The sequence below is a fragment of the Patella vulgata genome, chromosome 7, assembly GCF_932274485.2.
Source record: "Patella vulgata chromosome 7, xgPatVulg1.2, whole genome shotgun sequence".
NCBI lineage: Eukaryota > Metazoa > Mollusca > Gastropoda > Patellidae > Patella > Patella vulgata.
The window spans coordinates 2,748,261-2,769,859 of NC_065885.2; the positions used below are offsets into that span (position 1 = coordinate 2,748,261).

A 21,599-nucleotide genomic window follows, 5' to 3' on the forward strand; every position below is an offset into this window, starting at 1 on the left:
TTTTTTACCTCTGCCGGGTTTGTTCCTAAAAAAATAAGTCAACGAAAGTGTTCTTTGGAAGCGATCGGTTGCCTGGGTGATGGGGTCTATGGATGTTATTGTGGGGGTTGGGATGAATTTAAGGCCTTTATCAAGAATGTTCATTTCTAGGGGGTTGAGAAGTCTGTCGCTCAAATTGACAACTGTCTGTCCTAAAGACGGCTTCTCATTCCTTTTCCCTAATCCTAGTTTAAATTCCTCATCCAGCAGTTGATGATCTCTCTGGCCGTGTCTGGGCTCCAGTGGATTGCGTCGTTACCTTTCAGTTCTATTTTGCCCTTGAAGGTTGGTAATGTGGTGGCGTTTGGTGAGGGTGCAGTGGAGATCAGTTGGTTGTAGCTGGTGATGTTTTGGTAGGCGATCGGATTTTCTTGTCGGAGTCGGGAAGAAGTGGGGATCTGTGTGGCGAAGAGCTTGGTTGTTGGGAAAGCTGCTCTGGTCACCTTGAGTAGATCTAGCATCTGCTCGTGTATCCTTGGTCCACTTTCCTCCCTGTTGTTGAGCCCGACGTGTATCACTAATTCCTCTGGTGCAGGACCCATGTAGTTCTGGATTATCTGTCTGATGTGGCTGATCTTGGCTCCAGAGTAGCTATGGATCTCCCAGTCCCCGACGAAGGATGCAATCCTAGCCAGGTTAGAGGATCCAATAACCAGGGTCTTTGCCATGACGGGTGGTAGGAACCATAAATCCTTCTCGTCTTTACCTTTGTAGCTGTGAGGTCTCTTTAGGGATAGGTTGAGTGATCGCCTACATCTGGTGGAAGATCTGGTGGCGATTCTAGGGTTAGGAATGATGGGCGATCTAGGGGACAGACAGTCGACAAGCGCGTTTAGTGGCGATATAGATCCCGAGGAAGTAGGTGAGCCAGACACAGCCCGGGGCGAACTGGTTGATCTAGCTGCACGCTTCGAGGGAGTGTTAATGCAAGTGCCTTCTCCAGGGGATAATTTTCTCTTGTTGGGTGTGTATCGTTTTGGTGTGTCCCGGAGAAGGTTGTGCGTTATGTGCATGGGTGATGGGGGAGGGGGTGTGACAGTTTTAGAGACCGTGGACAGTAGGCGGTGGAACTCTGTCTTCACACTATCCTGAAGTCGCTTGCCGTAGGACTTCTTGGCCCATGCTAGGGCGTGGCTAGAGTACTCTTGTACAGCATCTTTGGAAAAGTGACGTGACTTCAAGTACTCCAGTTTCTCCGCTAGCATGGCTCGGTAGTGTGTCGACAGGGATGAGGCGACGTCCTTGGCCCATTTCAAGTTCAATGTCTCAATGGTAGTGGCTATGGTAGGCGTCTTCATGGCCGGCTTCACGAACTTATTCAGGTCTTGGATCTTCCAAGTGAAACTTCTGGTTGGTGTTCCATTCTCCTGACTCTCCATAATGGTCAAGTGGTGGAGGCATTGGAGGACCTGAAAGAAGGCTTTCACGACACCTGCATTTTCTGGGGGTGGTTGGCGCTGGTTTGGTTGTCGTTTTGGTTGGCGCTGGTTTGGTTGTCGACTTGGTTGGTTTGGTTGTCGACTTGGTTGGTTTGGTTGTCGACTTGGTTGGTGCTGGTAGCGGAATCCGGGTGGTGGTTGGTGGAATCCTGGTGGTGGTCGGTTGAAGCCTGGTGGTGGTTGGTGGAATCCTGGTGGTGGTCGGTTGAAGCCTGGTGGTGGTTGGTGGAAGCCTGGTGGTGGTTGGTGGAAGCCTGGTGGTGGTTGGAATCTGCTTCGTAGCTGTGGCCATTCCATTGGTAGTTGAGTTGGTGTGGGAAGGAGTGGGCGTCTGGTGCGGGGCCTATCCATGTTCCAGTAGTGGTGGGATTGGGGGAAAAAACTGCTTGTGTGGACGTGCAAATGGGACAAGATAAGAAAGCTGTAAAGACGAGATACAGTAGAGATTGAAGAGAAGAGGGGGGGGGGGATAAAATGTATCTATATAGAATGTTGTGCAGTATTTGTTTACTGTGGTATTTGTTCTAAGAAATGGAAAATGCGAGACAAAAAGTAAATTAGCAGAGAGACAATGTTAGATATTCGACGTATGTGAGTAGATTGGTAGAAGAGCTCGTGCTCAAGCGTGTACTGATTTCACAATATGTACTGGTAACGTAACGGAATGAAACTAGAAATATAACACGTATGAAACAAAGGGAAATCGTTTGAACTTTGAGGTTTATTAATTACACAGTATAGTATATTGTGTAATGTCAATTGTTCAATTTAAAACTATTAAAAGATATAAAAATAAAAATACATAAAAATATAAAGAGAGAAAAAGAATCTTACATATAATATAGATGGGTCGTTCCTCGATTATATCGCGATGCACATTTCGGAGTGGTATCCTTTATCAAGCGATGATAGTCTAACTTAATTGAAACTTTCTAGCCTATTTGTACCCATCAAGAAGAGATAAGCCAATCAAAATTAGTTTGGGCAAGCCCTGATTCTAATTAAACACATGAGTGATATGTTTGTGAGTTATTGAGCGGGTGATTAAGTAGCGGCTTTAATTGAAGCGATGAGTAAATTGAACAGATTAAGATGAGTATTCAGTATGGCAGCTCATTGTTTTGATTGACTTGAAACGTATCGCTGCGGTAAACCACTATAAAGGCCAACGCTGATTGACCAATCAATGTCTGACGTCATAGGGAAAAAAGCCGCTCGTATGACCCCTGGCAAGACCTCCAACTACAACTGGTCAGATCTTCATATAGCAAAGGCAATCGAAAATATAAAAAAACGAAACGAAATATAGATCTGTATTTTAACCAGATTGGTTAGCATATGGATGGCGTTTAGGAGCGTGCATGAGGCTGCGAAGAAAGTGGGCACGTTATTGACGATGGGCGGACATTGGGAAGCAATATGGTACTATAAGTTAAATAGAAATAGATACATTATGAAAGAATCAATCTGCCTAATGTAAGTCTTTTTTCAGCTTCAAATATTATATAAACTATTTAGACATTTATTCACAGAACAGTAGGACGTTTTATTAATGATTGGGGAGTTGAAACTTGCAGTAGATGTTTAATGGGCGCATGCGGTTACTGAAATCGACAATGAGCATTTTTCGCTTAGGATTAGAAGTCTTTCGGGCAGCCAGTCACAATCGTTGGATCACAATAAGGCTGCTTCTATAATTGAGATAGAAATAATAATACATTCATTAATGTGTTTATCAAGGAACAAAGGGAAGGGGGTGGGGCGAATGGTTAGCAAGTGCGCGCTGTATCATTGAGTCAACTGGCGCGGTTTCGATTCCCCGGTTGTTCGTGACAAGGAGTAGGGTCGTCTGTCTAAACCCGTGGGCTTACTCCGGGTCATCCCACTGCTAAAGGTCCCTACGCTCGAGCGAATTATTGAAATAAAATTGAACCATGTGTTTGTTCCCAAGTGACCTGATTTGTGTCGAGTGGTTGTTACCCCTCCCCCCCACTTTCTCTCTAGCTGACCATATTAGGAAATAACTCCAGCTAAGTTACAAGTAAATGTGAATATCCATCTCTATATAAGGAAATATTGGTTGGTCAGACTCTCCAAATAAGGTATCGGTGCCATTTCTGGCACCTTTTAACAAATTAACTAAATAAATTGCGCATTCCCGAAATCACGGGTTTAAAAGAGACCAGTGCGCGGGCATTGGGGTGGCCTAGTGGTCTAGAGTGTCACGCTTCGAGTTCTAGCTGGTTGTGGTTTCGATCCCTGGTGTGAGCGTATGTGGTTTGGAGATAGGGACGTCTTCTCAACCTCGTTGAGAGTACTCAGGGTTCCTCCTACAGGAAAGATCCACTGCGCATGCGGTAACAGAATAAAAATAAGACAATTTGTCTGCGATATTACACTCGGTGGAAGTGGACGTTAAAAACTAATAGAAGAAGAAAAAGGGAGTATAATCAGAAATCATTAGTAATTTACATTAAAGTTTATTAAAATTAACAACACTATATCTAGACATAATGTAATATATAGACAATATATAATAGACAATATATAATAGACAATATATAATAGAAAATATATAATAGATAGACATTATATAATATATAGACAATATATAATTACAAGTAATGGAATTGACAATATATAATAGACAATGTATAATTGGCAATGTATAATAGACATTATATAATATATAGACTATATATAATATATAGACTATATATAATATATAGACTATATATAATATATAGACAATATATAATTACAAGTAAAGAAATTGGCAATAGGAAAAAGATTAGCATACTCACAATTGTTGTTACTATTCTGTCCATACCACAACATAGTTCTTCTATTCATACCAGCTATACTAGTTTTATATCACAAGTATATCGTTAAAACATGCCCCTTAAGGATAATAATTACAAGTAATTAAATTGATAAAACAGTTACATATATAATAAAATCTTAAGGGTGTTATTACAATTTATTTCTAAATGTCAAACCTTATGGTTTATTTATTAAACATGCTTATGAAGTTGTATTGTTAAACAAGCACTTGTATTTATTGGAGACAAGTTATATATAATAATTCCAGTGATCTATACTGGAACCTAAAGATGATGACTATATCAACATCTGAAGTCCTCTAGGTATTGTGTTGAACGTTGAATGTCCCAACATATGATCATGTATATATAAGTTAATGTTCTGTCTACAACCAGCCAGACCAAAATGTAGCCGCTATGGGTACGTCGTATTGTATTGGGTGTTTAACGTCAGAGCTTTAAGTATGTCAAAGCTTTAAGTATGTTAACGATGGCTGAAAACCCTGACTAAACTACAAGCTGGGTCTACACTGACTTAAGTTGGCTAGATTTTGTCGCTTGTTCAATGGAGCCAGATTCAGCTTCACTACATAGTCTTTGCTTCCATTTAGAAAGCACAGATGTTTTTAATATAAAGGACCACAGAATGAAGACTCCTTGGGATGCATTAAAAATTACAGACAGATATTCTAAAGCCCAACTGGTAATAAAATTTGATAAAACAGCGAGCAACCAAAACAGACCGGTCAGAACAGAAAGCTTTATATAAATTACAATATTGTTTCGTTCTCCAGATTGTTTTCCTTGTTGTTTAACGCGAGAGATGGAAATAATTGTCCACAAAAAGAAAACAATATTTAGGACAATGACGAAACATAAGGGTAGAACAAAACTATAGCCAACCAGTTGTTTAGAGGATAGATAACACACATCACCCCCATAACCTATCTCCATTCCCCCTGACAACGTGACATTTGTAATAATTATACAAACTATCAGTATCATTGGTAACCCATTGGCATAAGCAATGTATTTCAGTGTCTGAATACCGTGAGATTGGGCAGAATTTCTTACCAGTTTCTGTAAAACAAATACCTTGAACATGTGAAAGGTACACACATTCATCCATAGTGTCATACCAAGCCAGAGGTAATGGATGCTTATTCCAATACTTCTACACAATATTTTATTTTGTGTCTGATCCAGACCCGTAATTAAAGTTAACTGAGCAAGAAAAAGATTAAGCATTAACCCTATGTTGTTGATGCCTGGCTGTGTTCTCATTTCTGGGAACATACCATATGTTATTAAAGCTATACATATAGATATCAAAGAGAGAGTCATCAAAACAATAGTTAAATACCAGAGAATCCAATCAAACTTTGTGTGGGTGTCATAGTACTCTATGGTTTCGTTACTGAACGTAAAGTTTTTTTTATTAAGAAACGTTTGAAAACATACTCGAAGGTCATGCTGAAACACAGAAAACTCGTCGTCATCAGATAAGGTAAGATTGAGATGTTCAACAGATGCCAATGCATTATCGACATCAAACTCTTTGTTATAAAATTCAATAAATGAACAGGACATCTGGTGACTAATTGGTTCATAGTTGTATTTGGTGGCTTTTATTTCTCCGACCTCTGAAACAGGCTTTTCGGAACAACACAACTTTGTGGTTATGTTGGAGACAAAATGTCGCATAATAGACTGTGAGTGAGATACGTATGTATAATTTATTGTATGATAAAGTGTTAAAGCTGAAGCCCCGAAGTATTCAGTACCACTACTGGAGATATTAGTTTCAAAGTCCTTTAATGTGATGTCGGTGTTCACGATAAACCAAACATTCATGTAGACATAGGAAGATCCCCCGATCAACACTGGTTTAGACGTAGTGACTGTATAATCAGTAGAGTATATCAGTAACGATATTGATGCCATCATGTTTCCTATCATTTGTTTAAAGAACGGAACCCGAGCTCTGGTTTTTATCTCTAAATTAATCATCATTTGATAGGTATTACCCAATGCTGTCATATTATCATACTCACACTTTCCACCTCGTAGTACCTTATTGGAGTAACACTGAATGGGTCGACATTTATTCTAAAATAAAACAAATAGAACAATAAATGCACATGCAGTTAATTAACAATATAATCGTAAGTATTTTACGTACAAGTTCTAAAAAGTGATCACAAATCAAGTTAAGCATAAGTGCATTGTTGTTTTTATCTTAAAGGGACCGTGAATTTAACCAGACACTCAAAGACGATTGAATTAAATTTAAAGGTATTGTGGCACAATTAGTACCCATAGGAATAACCATCACTTGCTGTGCTATCTATATAAACCTCTACCTCAGTCTCAAGGTCGCATGTGACATAATCATACCATACATTATTAGGCGAAACAGCGTCGGGCTTAACCTTGACCCTGCGCATAAAATTTATAGGCACTCAATGATTTCTTTTTTTATAAATTTATTTGAAGTCGCCATCTTTATGAATTTGTAATAATTTTGAATTATGAAGTATAGGTTACGAGATGTCAATCATTCTTATGATTTGATTGCATGTGACAGTGTCGTGGTTAACTCTTATATCATACTATCAATGTGACATTATCGTGTTTAACTCTTATATCAAACTATCAATGTGACATTGTCGTGGTTAACTCTCATATCAAACTATCAATGAGACATTGTCGTGTTTAACTCTCATATCAACCTATCAATGTGACATTGTCGTGGTTAACTCTCATATCATACTATCAATGTGACATGTAATCCTCGCAGACAGCAACCCTCTTCCTATTGTATTTACATTTGCCTCTAATTTTCCAATTTGAACATGAAGTTTCTTTGATAAGAAATGCACATTGATTGTTGATGTATGTTTTGCCAGTTTGGGGACAAGACACAGGTAGGACCGTAGAGTCACAGTTTTCTATAAACGCATCATGGCGTTTATAGTTAGGAACCATATAGAAACCATCACCGTTTGATAGGTCTTTAAATTGTCGTGTTTGATTCTCATATCATACTATCAACGTTACGGTGTCATGTTTATCTCTCATATCAAACTATCAATGTGACATTGTCGTGGTTAAAGCGAGAATTTCATATTTTCTAAGAAAGTCAAAACATAATTATTTCTATGTCTTTTGCTCAGTAGGTTGTCAACTCACTATTATACGATCATAGGTACAGTGTAATACTATTAAGATACTTACCGCTCCAATATCCATCCAAGAAATCCTTCCGTCGCATGATTTCACCGATTTGTCAAACTGATCCGTGAAACCAACTAGAGTTTTCACAGGGTACCCTGTTGGCCTAACAGGCCGCCCTCCGGGTCGAAAAAAACCGTTGCACAAAGCGCAATAAATGTTCCTGTAAACTTTATTGTTTTCTGGGTCCTGGAAGAGGACAAAGTATTTGGCACAACTGTCAGAATATTCTTGGTATGATGTTGGGAATTCCGGATCGCACTGAGAAATTATTGGTTCCGATCTCCGAATATCACAATATCTCAACTCTGCAAATTTTGGTGGAACAATGTAATCCTCGCAGACAGCAACCCTGTTTTTATTGTATTTACATTCGCCTCGAATTTTCCAATTTGAACATGAAGTTTCTTTGTTAAGAAATGCACATCGATTGTTGATGTATGTTTTGCCAGTTTTGGGACAAGAAACAGGTAGGACAGTAGAGTCACAGTTTTCTATAAACCCATCATGGCGTTTATAGTTAGCGACCATATAGAAACCATCACCGTTTGATAGGTCTTTAAATCGAAATTTTGAATCGTTGGGTGTTGCGATGCACGTGAATTCCGACTGTATTTCCTGTGTGTGAAGGCCGTTGTTAACCTTTATATCAACACAACAGTCTCCGTAAAACAGACATTCCTGATCACACATACAACGAAGACACCACGGCCCTATGGGCGATAAAACACCCTTTTCAAGACATTTTGGGCACTTCCAGAGAAGACCCACATCGTCAGGAGAAACGATTGTTGGCAAGGTAACAACTACAATATAAACTAAGATTATCACAGCTTTCTGAAATTAAAAATAAAAAATAAGACAAATATTTGGTTGAATTATCAGATAAAGTAGATTTCAACGGTTCAAGAGGCGCTATCGCTGTCATCAAGAACATATATATATATGGAATTAATTTCATATAATATTATATTTCAAATTAGCCTTGACCCCCACCTCCACCCCTTTTTTTGATTTAAAATCCGAACACCCGGCTAGTTAAGGGTGGGGTATTTAGTTCAAACCCCTTAAAATATTTGGACTCGTAAGTTGAAAATAAAAGCATTTATATATCAGGAATAGGTTGATAAAGTTGTAACAGATATTGCGTACAATCTAATGTTGAGTTATTTGTTTTACTAACCGACCAAGCGCTAATTGCTATTTTAAGATCCGGTACAAATTTTAACTTGCCAGACAGTGATTTTCTTCAAGAAAACTGAAGTTACGAGTAAAATACGTGTAGAATATATAACGTTTTACATAGACGATCGAGTACACGTGGCGTGCGAAACGAACCCAAAACAACGAAACACAATCTTTCAAAATGAAACAAAATATACCACTATAAACCTCAGAATGCCTCGTTTGGCATTTTTGTCCAAATGTAACAAAAGCGTGGTAAAATTTCTGCTACGATTTTGCCACGTTGTAAGTGGCAAAACAATTGCCACGTTTGTCTCGAGTCCCGAAACGTAGTTTTTTTTTTAAATTGCCATGTTTTTGGAGCGTGGTATTTTGTCCAGAACGAGGCTAGGTGAAAATGCATAGTTTACTAAACGTAGTCTTTTTTTCAAGATAATTATTAGCGGTATTTGCTATCACCAAAAAAAGAGCCACACAAATAATGTTCCGACCATCACGTGACCAATGACAGATCTACAAATTAGATTATTTATTGGGAATGATATGATTCATTAATATGATTTACTTTACTGGAATTCTATTCTAGTACGAGTGACGCAGTCAGGAGCCGAGCACCATAGGTGCGAGTTTTGTAGGGGCCATGTGAAGTAGCGGATGTAGATAGGGGTGGGGGGGGGTGGGGGCAAATCTAAGGCGCCACCCCAGCCACAATCCCACCCCACAATGAATGTCAACAAAATACTGGCTATAACATTAAGCGTCCTGATAGAACATAGATAGTATTGTATAATTATATAGTTGTTTGCCGATCGTTGTCTCGCTGGAAAGCAGTTTTATTTAAGTTGACATAAAGTTTATGTCATATATGATTGTGCATATAACACTGAGCAACCTGAGAACATTATGAAAAATTGAGTCAATATCTTGGCATTTAAGGTCATTGCTGGGAGAAATTCTTCTGGACGAGAGGACCAGACATGTGAGTCAATTAGACAAAATCTCGAGATCTACCCCTGTCAATTCCGCCTGTTTTGCAAGAGTTGACAGTGGTACTACTAACATAACTAGGCAGTTCAGTATAACCGTGAATAAGATATTGCTGAGACAGTATAAGACAACAGAGGAGTGGAAAAATGATGTTATAATGGAATCGAGCGCCGCAGGCGCGAAAAAATTTCAGATGTGTAACCGAGCTTTTGATTTTTGGGACTGGGCCTGACAATTTCAGTCAATGTCATGGCAAATGGATCCAAATTCTCGTTAACAAGAGGATAAGAAATGAGACAGAATCTTGAGGCCTATCTGTCAATGTCGCCTGTTTTGTGAGAGTAGAACTAACAATTCTACAGTCTTTTGACCAACGACTCACTCACTAGTTGTACTACTAACTGGACGATTCACTTTAACTGTGAATATGATAGTGATGAGATAGTATAAGACAGAGAAGGGGTTGAAGAATGATGGCATAGTGGAATTGAGCGCCGATATGTAACTGAGCTTTTAATTTTTGAGGACTGGGTCTGAGGGCACTTTAATGGGGCGCTTACTTGGTCTCTGAAATGCCCTGGACTTTGGGGAGAGATTTTGCAGAATTATGATGGTCAGAAAACTCCCCATAAATTCATTTAGTCTGAGACTGACTGCGGTGAGCACTTTTTTTTGAGACCGACTATTTTTTTGCCATGGGGTGAAAAACATTTTTTTCAAACAGGATAAGTCGACAAGGTTATTTTATACTAAAGTTTTGCGTGAGTAGAGTGACGTGTGCAGCGAGCACTTATTTTGATACCATCTGCTCATATCTTACGACCGACTGCACTGATTTTGCGACCGACTAGTATTTGGGATCTATTCTGGCATTATTTGTTTACCTCATTAATTCACTATGACAGCGATGCATAATTTTGAGACCGACTGCAGTGACTGCACTTATTTTGAGACCGACTATTTTTCTCCCTGGAGGAAATTTTGTTCTTAGACCTACATACTCACAACAGAATAAGAGTGAAACACATCATTTTTTCAAACATGATAAGTTGACAAGGTTATTTAATACTAAAGTTTTGCGTGAGTAGCGTGACGTGTGCAGTGGGCACTTATTTTGATACCGACTGCTCTTTTTTTGCGACTGCACTGATTTTGCGACCGACAATTCTTTTTCCTGGGGGGGGGGGGGGGGTTACGCCCCTGGTTGTAGGAAAAATTGTGTGTTCCCCGTGGTTCACACAACAATGAATAACAATGCCGGTTTTATGATATCGTGGAAGTGTAGGGGTCGGCTATATAAAGGGTGGGGTGTGTTGGAAGTGGATTTATTGGAACAAGAGAATTAATTTTCCGAAATCAAAAAATAGATGACTGGAACATTTATTGAATGGAAAGTGGATAATTTGTATTCTAGTCTGGGCGGATTTGTGATTTGAATCCATGTAACGAAGACAGTAAACAATTCGATTAAGGTACACTATTTTAAACTTTTATAGGATATTAAGTTACATATAGGCCCTATTTGTATTAGCTTCTTGTCAAATATCTGTATTATAATACTGCTTGTGAACTATACAATATCAACCTTCGTACTGTCCATAAATTCAGTGGCATTTGCTAGTCAAACCCGAAGTCAGTGTTTTATACATTTTATTATAAAATTGTAATAAAGATTTTACATGAATGAACAAAGTAAAAAATAAAATCAAAATCTACAATTTAAAACATGTTGGGATTGGACGCCCTACTAATCAATGAAAGTATAACTAGTGTCACTCATCAAAGTTTTTTTTTCAAATGCAGCAAATTCCAAGTCGCAAAGCCTACTGAACTGGTTTCTTCTGTTGTATTTAAGTTATTTTTTTTAAAATATATTAAAAAAGAATACGTATTTTACAAATTTCAATATAACCACAAATATGTGATTACTTTGATACATACTGTCATGCTAAGATGGGTATTAATGATTTGTATTTGGAAAATAAATTATACAAGAGAAAAATATTTAATTATATATTAAAATAACGCCTTTCTCAGTTACTGCTTTGAAGAAGATCGTTTGATAATTTAAGTGATCAGCCCTGAACACCGTTTTGCTATGTTATCATTCTTGAATGAATGGGGTGGAGAGTATATTTAATTAGGGGATTGGATTGGGGGATTATAGCTACCACCTTATGCAGGTTTAATGTGTGGTGAATTAACGGTCTTATAAAGCTCTATTCTTACATATAGTAATTAAATGGTAAAGGTATGCAACTGAGGTCTCCATTTATTTATATTTATTAAGGGTATATAGTTATTGAAATATTGAGACTTAATGTGTTCTAATTTAGATCTAAATATATAGTAAAATCTCATTCGTATAATTGAAGAATGTTACTTCTGAATACCCGAAATGGATTTATTATGGCTTAATGTTATATTAAAATTACGTGTAAGGATAATTTTTAGCATTTCGCTACAGCTTTTTTTCGTTCAGAGGGTGGATTGGGTTAATTTTAATTTACATAGTATCGCGTCTGTATATGTTTTTTTTATAACTACATGTATATTGATATTGGAATTCTAGAGTGCAAGATTAAAGATCGTTCAATTATTTCGATTTCTAATTCTTGTTCCCATTTACCAAAAGCCAAAGGTTTTACATTAAATTAAACGGATTGATCCGCGCGGAATCGTGTTAGCCGTGATCATTTTAAATCATGTGTCTGCCAAGATGTGGGTAAGTATTTATTTTTACCAGAAAAGTTCCACGTTTTCAGAAATTTTCTGTCGACTAACGTACTGTTTATGTAAAGTTTACAATATTAATCAGTTCTCTTGAACTAGTTTCAATAAAATCATACATTATAACTATTTTTATCCTTTAATTTGATTCTTAGGATGTATCAAGTTATAATCAACGTGTTTATTTTATAGTGGGGGAGTTGGATGGCCGAATGGTTAGCACGCGCGTGCTGTATCATAAAGCCTGTCATTGAGTCAACTGGCGTGGTTTCGAATCCCCGGTTGTACGTGACAAGGAGTAGGGTCGCCTGTCCAACCTCGTGGGTTTTCTCCGGGTCCTCCGGTTTCCTCCCACTGCTAAAGACCCCTACGCGCAAGCGAATTATTGAAATAAAATTGTAGGAAAGTTCTACATATATTGAGATGTTAATGTCTAATATTATTCCTATTTATTTGTATATGTTTATGCATACTTTATTTATTTATTTACTAATTATTTTGATTGTAAAAAGGTTGGTCCCAGTAGAATACACACCTGAGGTATTTCGGCTACCTTGTTATGAGTAGCTTATCTTGTTCAATGGACGGACAAGGTCACTTTAATTAGTACATTGTCTTGTTCTATTGAAGGTGGACACACATAAAAAAGGTTTGGTATTGTATTTTCGTGTAATCCGCAGTTGTGGAATTTTATGTTATTGTTTCTGTCAGAAATAGATTGATAGAGCATGACTTGTTTACATCCTCGGCTACCAATATAAGTGAAGATCTCTTCTTCATTAAGAGCTGATTTTGGTCTGTCTTCTCAGGTGTCAAGACGTAGTACCCGTTTCTTTAGGCAAACGGAGATTATCTACCGAAGTAATTCTACTGGGAGCCACCTCGAATAATTCAACAGTAATAAAGTTTACTTAGAAGATATACTGTGTTAGTCGTACAAAATCAACGTGAAGTCCAGATCAAATACCATAGACGATCACAGGTCAAAACAGAGAAAACCTGGGAGATTTAATAGACAATTTGTTGGACAATCTGTGACAACAACAACACAACGAACATCACTCTGTTACAACTGGTGCCGCTTGCAGGATAAAGGAGAATAATTCCTGGAATCATCATATTGCAAGAAGAAGAAGATATAACAGAACCGGTAAGTCTCTCTCTTAGATTTGTCGAAATCTACTGGCCACACGAAAACTATTAGTTTAAGCGTTATATTTAGTTAAGATTTTTTTTCATTTTTATTTAATTAAGTTATATTTTATATTGTGATAATATGGCAGAAGCATACGCTGAGAGTTTTCAAGCATTACAACTTGAGCTACGCGCACAAGGTTTACCTCAACAAATTAAAAATTAAAACCGAACGATTTCACCGATGGCTTAATGACACGATTGCCAAATATGTAAATAACAATCATACTGATTAGGACACCTACTTGCCGGGCATTCTTTTAGGGTATCGCACTTCCATTCAAGATAGTACTAAATATACTCCATTTCTTTTAATGTATGGTAGAGACCCTCACTTACCCATGGATACTTTACTAAAACCTAAACTAAAGTATATGGGAGAGGACTATGTTCCCACAATGCTTCAACGAATTCACAACGCGTATGTGGATGTGAAGGACAATACACGCGAAAGTCGCGAAAATAATAAACGACTATATAATGCTCGCGCGCGTAACACAACGTTCGCGATTGGTGATCCGGTTTATTTTTATGATACAGCAACCAAGTTACATAAGTCTTCAAAATTAACTAATCATTGGCAACCATATTATCGCATTATCAATCAATTTTCTCCTGTTAATTTTAAAATCAAACACCAACAAATCGGCATCACAAAATTAGTCCATGCGGACAAATTACGACTGGCACACCCCGAAAATACTTGGGATGCAGAGCGGGATGCATTTGAAAGTATTTTAAGCAAGTATGACAAATCTTGTAAAAAAAGAGGCTATCCCCTCTGCGCGTACCCAACCTATGCGTACCTGCAGAGTAGTCCACCCAACAAGTTTAAATGACACGCGGTCTATGACTTGTAATCCCAGCATAACCGGTGCTGAGGACGTGGGGAATAAATTGACTAGTAATGACATTACTATCCCTGACCATGACACCGAAGACAATGACCAGACAGCGGAGGTTCAAGATGACTCCCTGCAGTGAGGACGACATTCCTCTAGCGGACCTTAGATCACGACTGCGGGAAGATACAACTGCTGATCACAGTTTCTCCCGTCACCCTAAACGCTCGTTCAGTTCTTCGCTTAGTCCAGAGTTGGCTCGAAAACGCGTTCGTTTAGACGATGTGGTCGTATCATCCGACGATGATAACGACATGGATATTGAGACTGAAGTTTCTCATCGGAATACTACCAGCACGGTAGCTGACATGTTCGCACTTTTCATAAGTGCGTTGCGAAGTCTTTAGTAAGAGGCTATTGTAGGACTACGTAGTGTTTGCGCTACTTATAGGTTATTTAGTTTCATTCGCGGTGGCACAGTCTTGCGGGAATTTTGTATATAGTTTGTTAGACCTTGTATTTTATAATTATATATTTGTTTTCCTTTGGCTTGCGGTCAAAATTATTATTATTTTTACAGGATATCATGCAAGTCGGTCGCTGTCTCTCATTCATTTTTATTCTTGTTTTCAAATATTCTACGGCCAACGAAAATCTTAAATTTGTACATGTAACGGACAGCTATGCATCCTATAGTAGCTGGCTATTAACGTTTAATTTTGATTTGAATCCTATTAAGAAGCTGATATTCGATCTCTACCTCTGTATCCCTCGAGTGATCCTGAGATTCCTCGAAGCCATTCAAACCTTACATCTGTTATGACTATCGAATATTATCAGTTACAAACTGAATTTACGAAATTACGCCTTTCCTATAAAAATTTGGCTCTTCTCATTTCAAAGCGGAACACGCGGAAGTCTCGACCAAAACGCAGTCTCATATCTATTGGTGGTTTCCTGTCCGATCTCTTTGGAACCGCAGATCAGGCAGATGTCGATAAAATAAAAAGCCAAGTTGCAGAGCTTAAGACATCTCAGAAGGCCATAGTTCATGTATTAGAAAATAGTATTTCTGTTTTAAATGTCACTAGTAAGCAAGTAGCTTTAAATCACAAAGCCATAAATGCATTAATTGTACATGCCAATGATGTTACGCTTAAGATTACTAAATTGTATCACCAAATAACTGAGGGTTTACAACCCGCCATAGCTCATACGGCTGCAGTTCAACAATTAAACTTAATTTTTCATTTAATTCGGTCAACTATGTCCAACCTTCATTTAGAAATAACTACTTTACATGGACATGTAATTGATGCTCTGTCAGGACAATTGTCATCAACACTTGTCTCCCCTAAATTATTTCTGAAGGCATTGTCAGGCGTCTATGAACAGTTACCACGTACTTTGCAAATGCCCTATCCTTTGTCAACAAATACTTTGCAATTGTATTATAAAAGTTTAAAAGTTTCTATTATCCCCGATTTTAACGCTTTTCAAATTATTGTAGCTTTACCTTTATTACAAAAGTCAGGAATGTTTGAAATTTATAAGATTGTATCTGTACCCTCACTATTACCTAGTAATAATGATACTTACATTGTTCCGTAAGAATCAGAGTATTTAGCTGTTTCCCAAGATCGAAATACGTACATGATGTTAAATGCTTCGGATGTCATTTTATGTAAACATCCTATGATAAATTTTTGTAAATTTCAAAAACCTATCTTCTCAGTTCAGTCTAGTCCTTCATGTATTTCTACCTTATTTTTTTCAAGATATTCAAATGATCTCTAGACACTGTAAACATGTATTAACAACCATGCCCCCAAGACCAATAATCCGATTATTACGTCCAGGTCATTGGTTAAGCTTTCTGCCTCGGCCAACTGGTTTAGACTTAGTTTGCCTTTCTAGTAATACCCCACCCCCTGCTATTGCATTGGAACGGGGGGTAAACACAATACAGTTACCTGCTAAATGTTTTGCTCATTCGCCCTATTTTAGTTTACCCTTTACTATGGAAAGAAACTCAACTTTCACGGTACGAAACACACCCTCCGATGCTTTCGATCTATCTAAGTATCTTTCCACATTCCATACTATTAACATAAGTCGAGTTTCCAATGTTCAACTGGCGAATAATACATTATTATCGACTCTATCGCCATTTGTTGTTCAAGATTCTCATTTAAATTCTTTATTTAATGACTTATATTACCTCAAACAATTGAGTACCTATGATACTCCCAAGTTTATTGGCCATTTACCATGGAGTGTATCTCTTGCCATTGTATTATGTATCTTTCTTATTATAGTTCTATTTTGTTGTTATAAGCATAAGTTTGTAAAATATTTTCGTGTGGCCAAACATGTAGATAGTAGGCATTCCTTTATAGAGAGAGACACGACCGCTGCCAACGACACGATTGCTGACAACGACACGACCGCTGAAGACGAAGCCATGGATACTACATCTCATCCTCTAACACCTACACCCCTGATGTTAAAACGTCTCTTGCCTGAACCCACAGCCGATCCTTCACCACTCAAGAAATCCCGTCTGTTGTAGCTGTACTACCAACAGCCCAACTCATGCCGTGTTGAGCAATTATTTGCACGTGAAGAACTATCATGCTTGTGTAGTGCTCTATATATTTTATATATCTCTATATATATAAAAAAAAAATCAAAAAAAAAAAAATCATTTTGATTTTTTTTCCCTCGGGGGTGAACGTATATGTAGGAAAGTTCTACATATATTGAGATGTTAATGTCTAATATTATTCCTATTTATTTGTATATGTTTATGCATACTTTATTTATTTATTTACTAATTATTTTGATTGTAAAAAGGTTGGTCCCAGTAGAATACACACCTGAGGTATTTCGGCTACCTTGTTATGAGTGGCTTATCTTGTTCAATGGACGGACAAGGTCACTTTAATTAGTACATTGTCTTGTTCTATTGAAGGTGGACACACATAAAAAAAGGTTTGGTATTGTATTTTCGTGTAATCCGAAGTTGTGTAATTTTATGTTATTGTTTCTGTCAGAAATAGATTGATAGAGCATGACTTGTTTACATCTGCGGCTACCAATATAAGTGAAGATCTCTTCTTCATTAAGAGCTGATTTTGGTCTGTCTTCTCAGGTGTCAAGACGTAGTACCCGTTTCTTTAGGCAAACGGAGATTATCTACCGAAGTAATTCTACTGGGAGCTACCTCGAATAATTCAACAGTAATAAAGTTTACTTAGAAGATATATTGTGTTAGTCGTACAAAATCAACGTGAAGTCCAGATCAAATACCATAGACGATCACAGGTCAAAACAGAGAAAACCTGGAAGAATTAATAGACAATTTGTTGGACAATCTGTCACAACAACAACACAACGAACATCACTCTGTTACAAAATTAAAACCATATGTTAGTCCCGAAATGACCTAGTTTGTGTCGAGTGGACGTTAAACCCCATTTCTCTCTCTCTCTTTATATAGAGTGTCAATTTTTAAATGTCAATTTTTAAATTAGGGAATAAAAATGTTTTTAAAGCAGGTCATATTTTTTATATATCTCTCTACCATAAATATTACCCCAGGCATTTCACAGAATATCTGGATTTAACTATACTAAAAGAAATATAACCAGTTTTTATTGTCAGTTTAGAATATTGAGCAATTCAGATATGACTGCGGAAATTGTCACGAACACGCAGGTTTATCAGGCTAAAGTCTAACCAGAAAGCTTACATAATTATATAATTTAAATTAAACGTGGCATTTTGAGGTTTATAGTGTAAATGCACCACACATTAAATCTGCATAAGATGGTAGCAATAATCCTCCAATCCAATCCCCTAATTACACCTCACCCCATTCATTCAAGAATGATAACAGCAAAACGGTGTTCAGGGCTGATCACTTAAATTATCAAACGATCTTCTTCAAAGCAGTAACTGAGAACGGCGTTATTTTAATATATACCTAAATATTTTTCTCTTGTATAATTTATTTTTCAAATACAAAACATTAATACCCATCTTAGCATGACAGTATGTATCAAAGTAATCACATATTTGTGGTTATATTGAAATTTGAAAGACATATTCTTTTTGAATATATTTTAAAAAAATAACTTAAATACAACAGAAGAAACCAATCCAGTAGGCTTTGGGATTTGGAATTTGCTGCATTGAAAAAAAAAACAACAACTTTCAGTGACACTTGTTATACTTTGAGTGATTAGTAAGGCGTCCAGTCCCAACATGTTTTAAATTGTAGATTTTATTTTATTTTTTACTTTGTTCATTCATGTAAAATCTTTATTACAATTTTATAATAAAATGTATAAAACACTGACTTCGGGTTTTGACTAGCATATGCCAATGAATTTATGGACAATACGAAGGTTGATATTGTATAGTTCACAAGCAGTATTATAATACAGATATGTGACAAGAAGCTAATATAAATAGGGCCTATATGTAACTTAATATCCTATAAAAATTTAAAATAGTATACATTAATCAAATTGTTTACTGTCCTCGTTACATGGATTCAAATCACAAATCCGCCCAGACTAGAAAACTACAAATTATTCACTTTACATTCAATAAATGTTCCAGTCATCAATTTTTTGATTTGGGAAAATTAATTCTCTTGTTCCAATAAATCCCCCACCCTTTATATAGCCCACCCCTACACTTCCGCGATATCATAAAACCGGCATTGTTATTCATTGTTGTGTGAACCACGGGGAACACACAATTTTTCCTAGTCATTTATTGAGTGCATCCACCAGATAATTCTTTTACGTACCTGCCTTATTATTTAACTATCGTTTTTCGCCTTGTAATGGTACAGGCCGGGTTTAATAATCAAACTGACAGCCAATTCTTTTTTTGAATTGTCAGATATCCTCTCATCGTCTCATATAACAACTTTTCATCTTCAACGGAATTATCAGTGAAATGAAATTTGATCGTTTGTCTGCTACCGCTCGTTACTTTAGTCAGTTATATAGAAGGACAACTCATGTTTGTCATGTTTGACGTCACTTCCCGTTTCTTCACGTGCTTGTTACACATCTCCCATAGCAATGATCGCTGTGTTAAAATTATATTTGGGATATATTTAACGAGCTCTATCACATAGTTTATAATGACTGACACCAATATTGTCCTTTAACAGAAGTTGAAAGTCATTTATGAGTGCATCCACCAGATGATTCTTTTACGTAACTATCGTTTTTCGCCTTGTAATGGTACAGGCCGATTTTAATAATCAAAAAAAAGAACGACTTTATCCGCCATAATATTGTTATGTGTTGTTTCGCTTGGGAAGCGTTTACTATACACGATATAATTCCACTAAAGTAAATCATAATAATGAATGATATCATGTCCCAATAAATAATCTAATTTGTAGATCTGCCACTTGTCACGTGATGGTCGGAACATTATTTGTGTGGCTCTATCTTTGGTGATAGAAAATACCGCTAATAATTATCTTGGAAAAAAAATATGTTTAGTAAACCAGGCATTTTTACCCAAACCTCGTTCTGGACAAAATGCCTCGTCCCAAAAACATGGCAATTTAAAAATTGCGGGACTCCAGACAAACGTGGCAAAATCGAAGCAGAAATTTTACCACGTTTTTGCTACGTTTGGACAAAATGCCAAACGAGGCATTTTGAGGTTTATAGTGATACCGAAACAAAACGAATTAACAAAATACTGAAAAGAAACCTACTAAAAGGAAACCAGGGGAGAATGGGCGTAGCCCTCTACATCCATCAGTGCTTGTATTCACTTACTCTAATTGGAGGTACAAACGATTACTACATGTATTTATAAACACAATATAGGTTACTCGTTAACAAAAAATACCTATCACCATGACCAACAGTACTTCTATGTCATAAGTAGTTTTATATCTATCTCATGGACCTGTGGATTGACCTAAGATTACTTACAATATGAGAGAGAGAGAGAGAAATGGGGTTTAACGTCCACTCGACACAAACTAGGTCATTTCAGGACTAACATATGGTTTAATTTTATTTACATAATTCGCTTGCGCGTAGGGGTCTTTAGCAGTGGGAGGAAACCGGAGGACCCGGAGAAAACCCACGAGGTTGGAGAGGCGACCCTACTCCTTGCCACGTACAACCGGGGATTCGAAACCACGCCAGTCGACTCAATGACAGACTGTATGATACAGCGCGCGCACGCTAACCATTCATCCATCCAACCCCCCTCTTACAATATGAACATAGTGAAATAAAACACTTATATTTTTACTGAAGAGACATAAAACTCACCTTCATGATTTGTATATTGACGATATGGACATCCTTCCTTTAGTAATCGCAGTTTCAAAATAAATGTAGCTGGTAGAATAATATGGTTTTGTGGTAAATCATTTCACCATGAAATATTAATGAGCTAATTTAATAACCCCTGTTTGTAACAGAATATTACGTTTTGCCAACAAAATGCAATAGAGGTATGTGATATTTAGATTGATCTGATCCGATGTTTAGTGTTAATGTCATATACTAAGCAGCAAAAGAAACGCCAGGTTGGTATGTTATTCTGAATAGACGCATTGCATAAAACTTGCCAAATGTTTTTATTGTATATTTGTGACCACATCTCCAACTTTACCTGAGCAATAAGGCTCCTTCCCAAACATAGAATTGAACCCAGGAAATGTTCTCAAAACGCTACCTGACTTCTGAGATGGTAATCTGTTCTCCATGATTTTCATGTAACTAATGCTGCACGTGCTGTTCACCGGGACCAGCCCTATAAAATGCACCCCAATAACTGGTTGAATCATTCACACTACAACATCAGCAGCATGACACGACTCACGACAGCTCAGAGGAACCAGGCGCTTGGAAGATTCGACGCTGGCCACACTGCCCAAGCCGTTGCCAATCACTTCCAGGTCAATGTTCGGACAATCTACAGGCTTCAGCAACGCTTTCAGGCCACCAACACCACGGATGATCGCCCCGAACTGGAAGACCAAGGGTTACCACAAGGCGACGAGACCGCCACGTTGTGCCACAGCACGTGCAGAATCCCTTCACACAGGCATCTGAGACAGCACGTCA

At 37.4% G+C, this 21,599-nt stretch overlaps 1 protein-coding gene across 1 annotated transcript; it reads right to left on the bottom strand.

Annotated features, from left to right (window-relative positions):
- Positions 1-4,276: 4,276 nt before the first annotated feature.
- LOC126827402 (uncharacterized) lies at positions 4,277-20,929 on the bottom strand. The gene is made up of 3 exons (XM_050556705.1): positions 20,799-20,929; positions 7,538-8,371; positions 4,277-6,409 (listed from the first exon to the last, which is right to left on the bottom strand). The coding sequence occupies exons 1-3, from the start codon at positions 20,802-20,804 to the stop codon at positions 4,826-4,828; spliced, it is 2,424 nt and encodes an 807-aa protein (XP_050412662.1). The 5' UTR covers positions 20,805-20,929; the 3' UTR covers positions 4,277-4,825.
- Between the last annotated feature and the right edge of the window lie 670 nt (positions 20,930-21,599).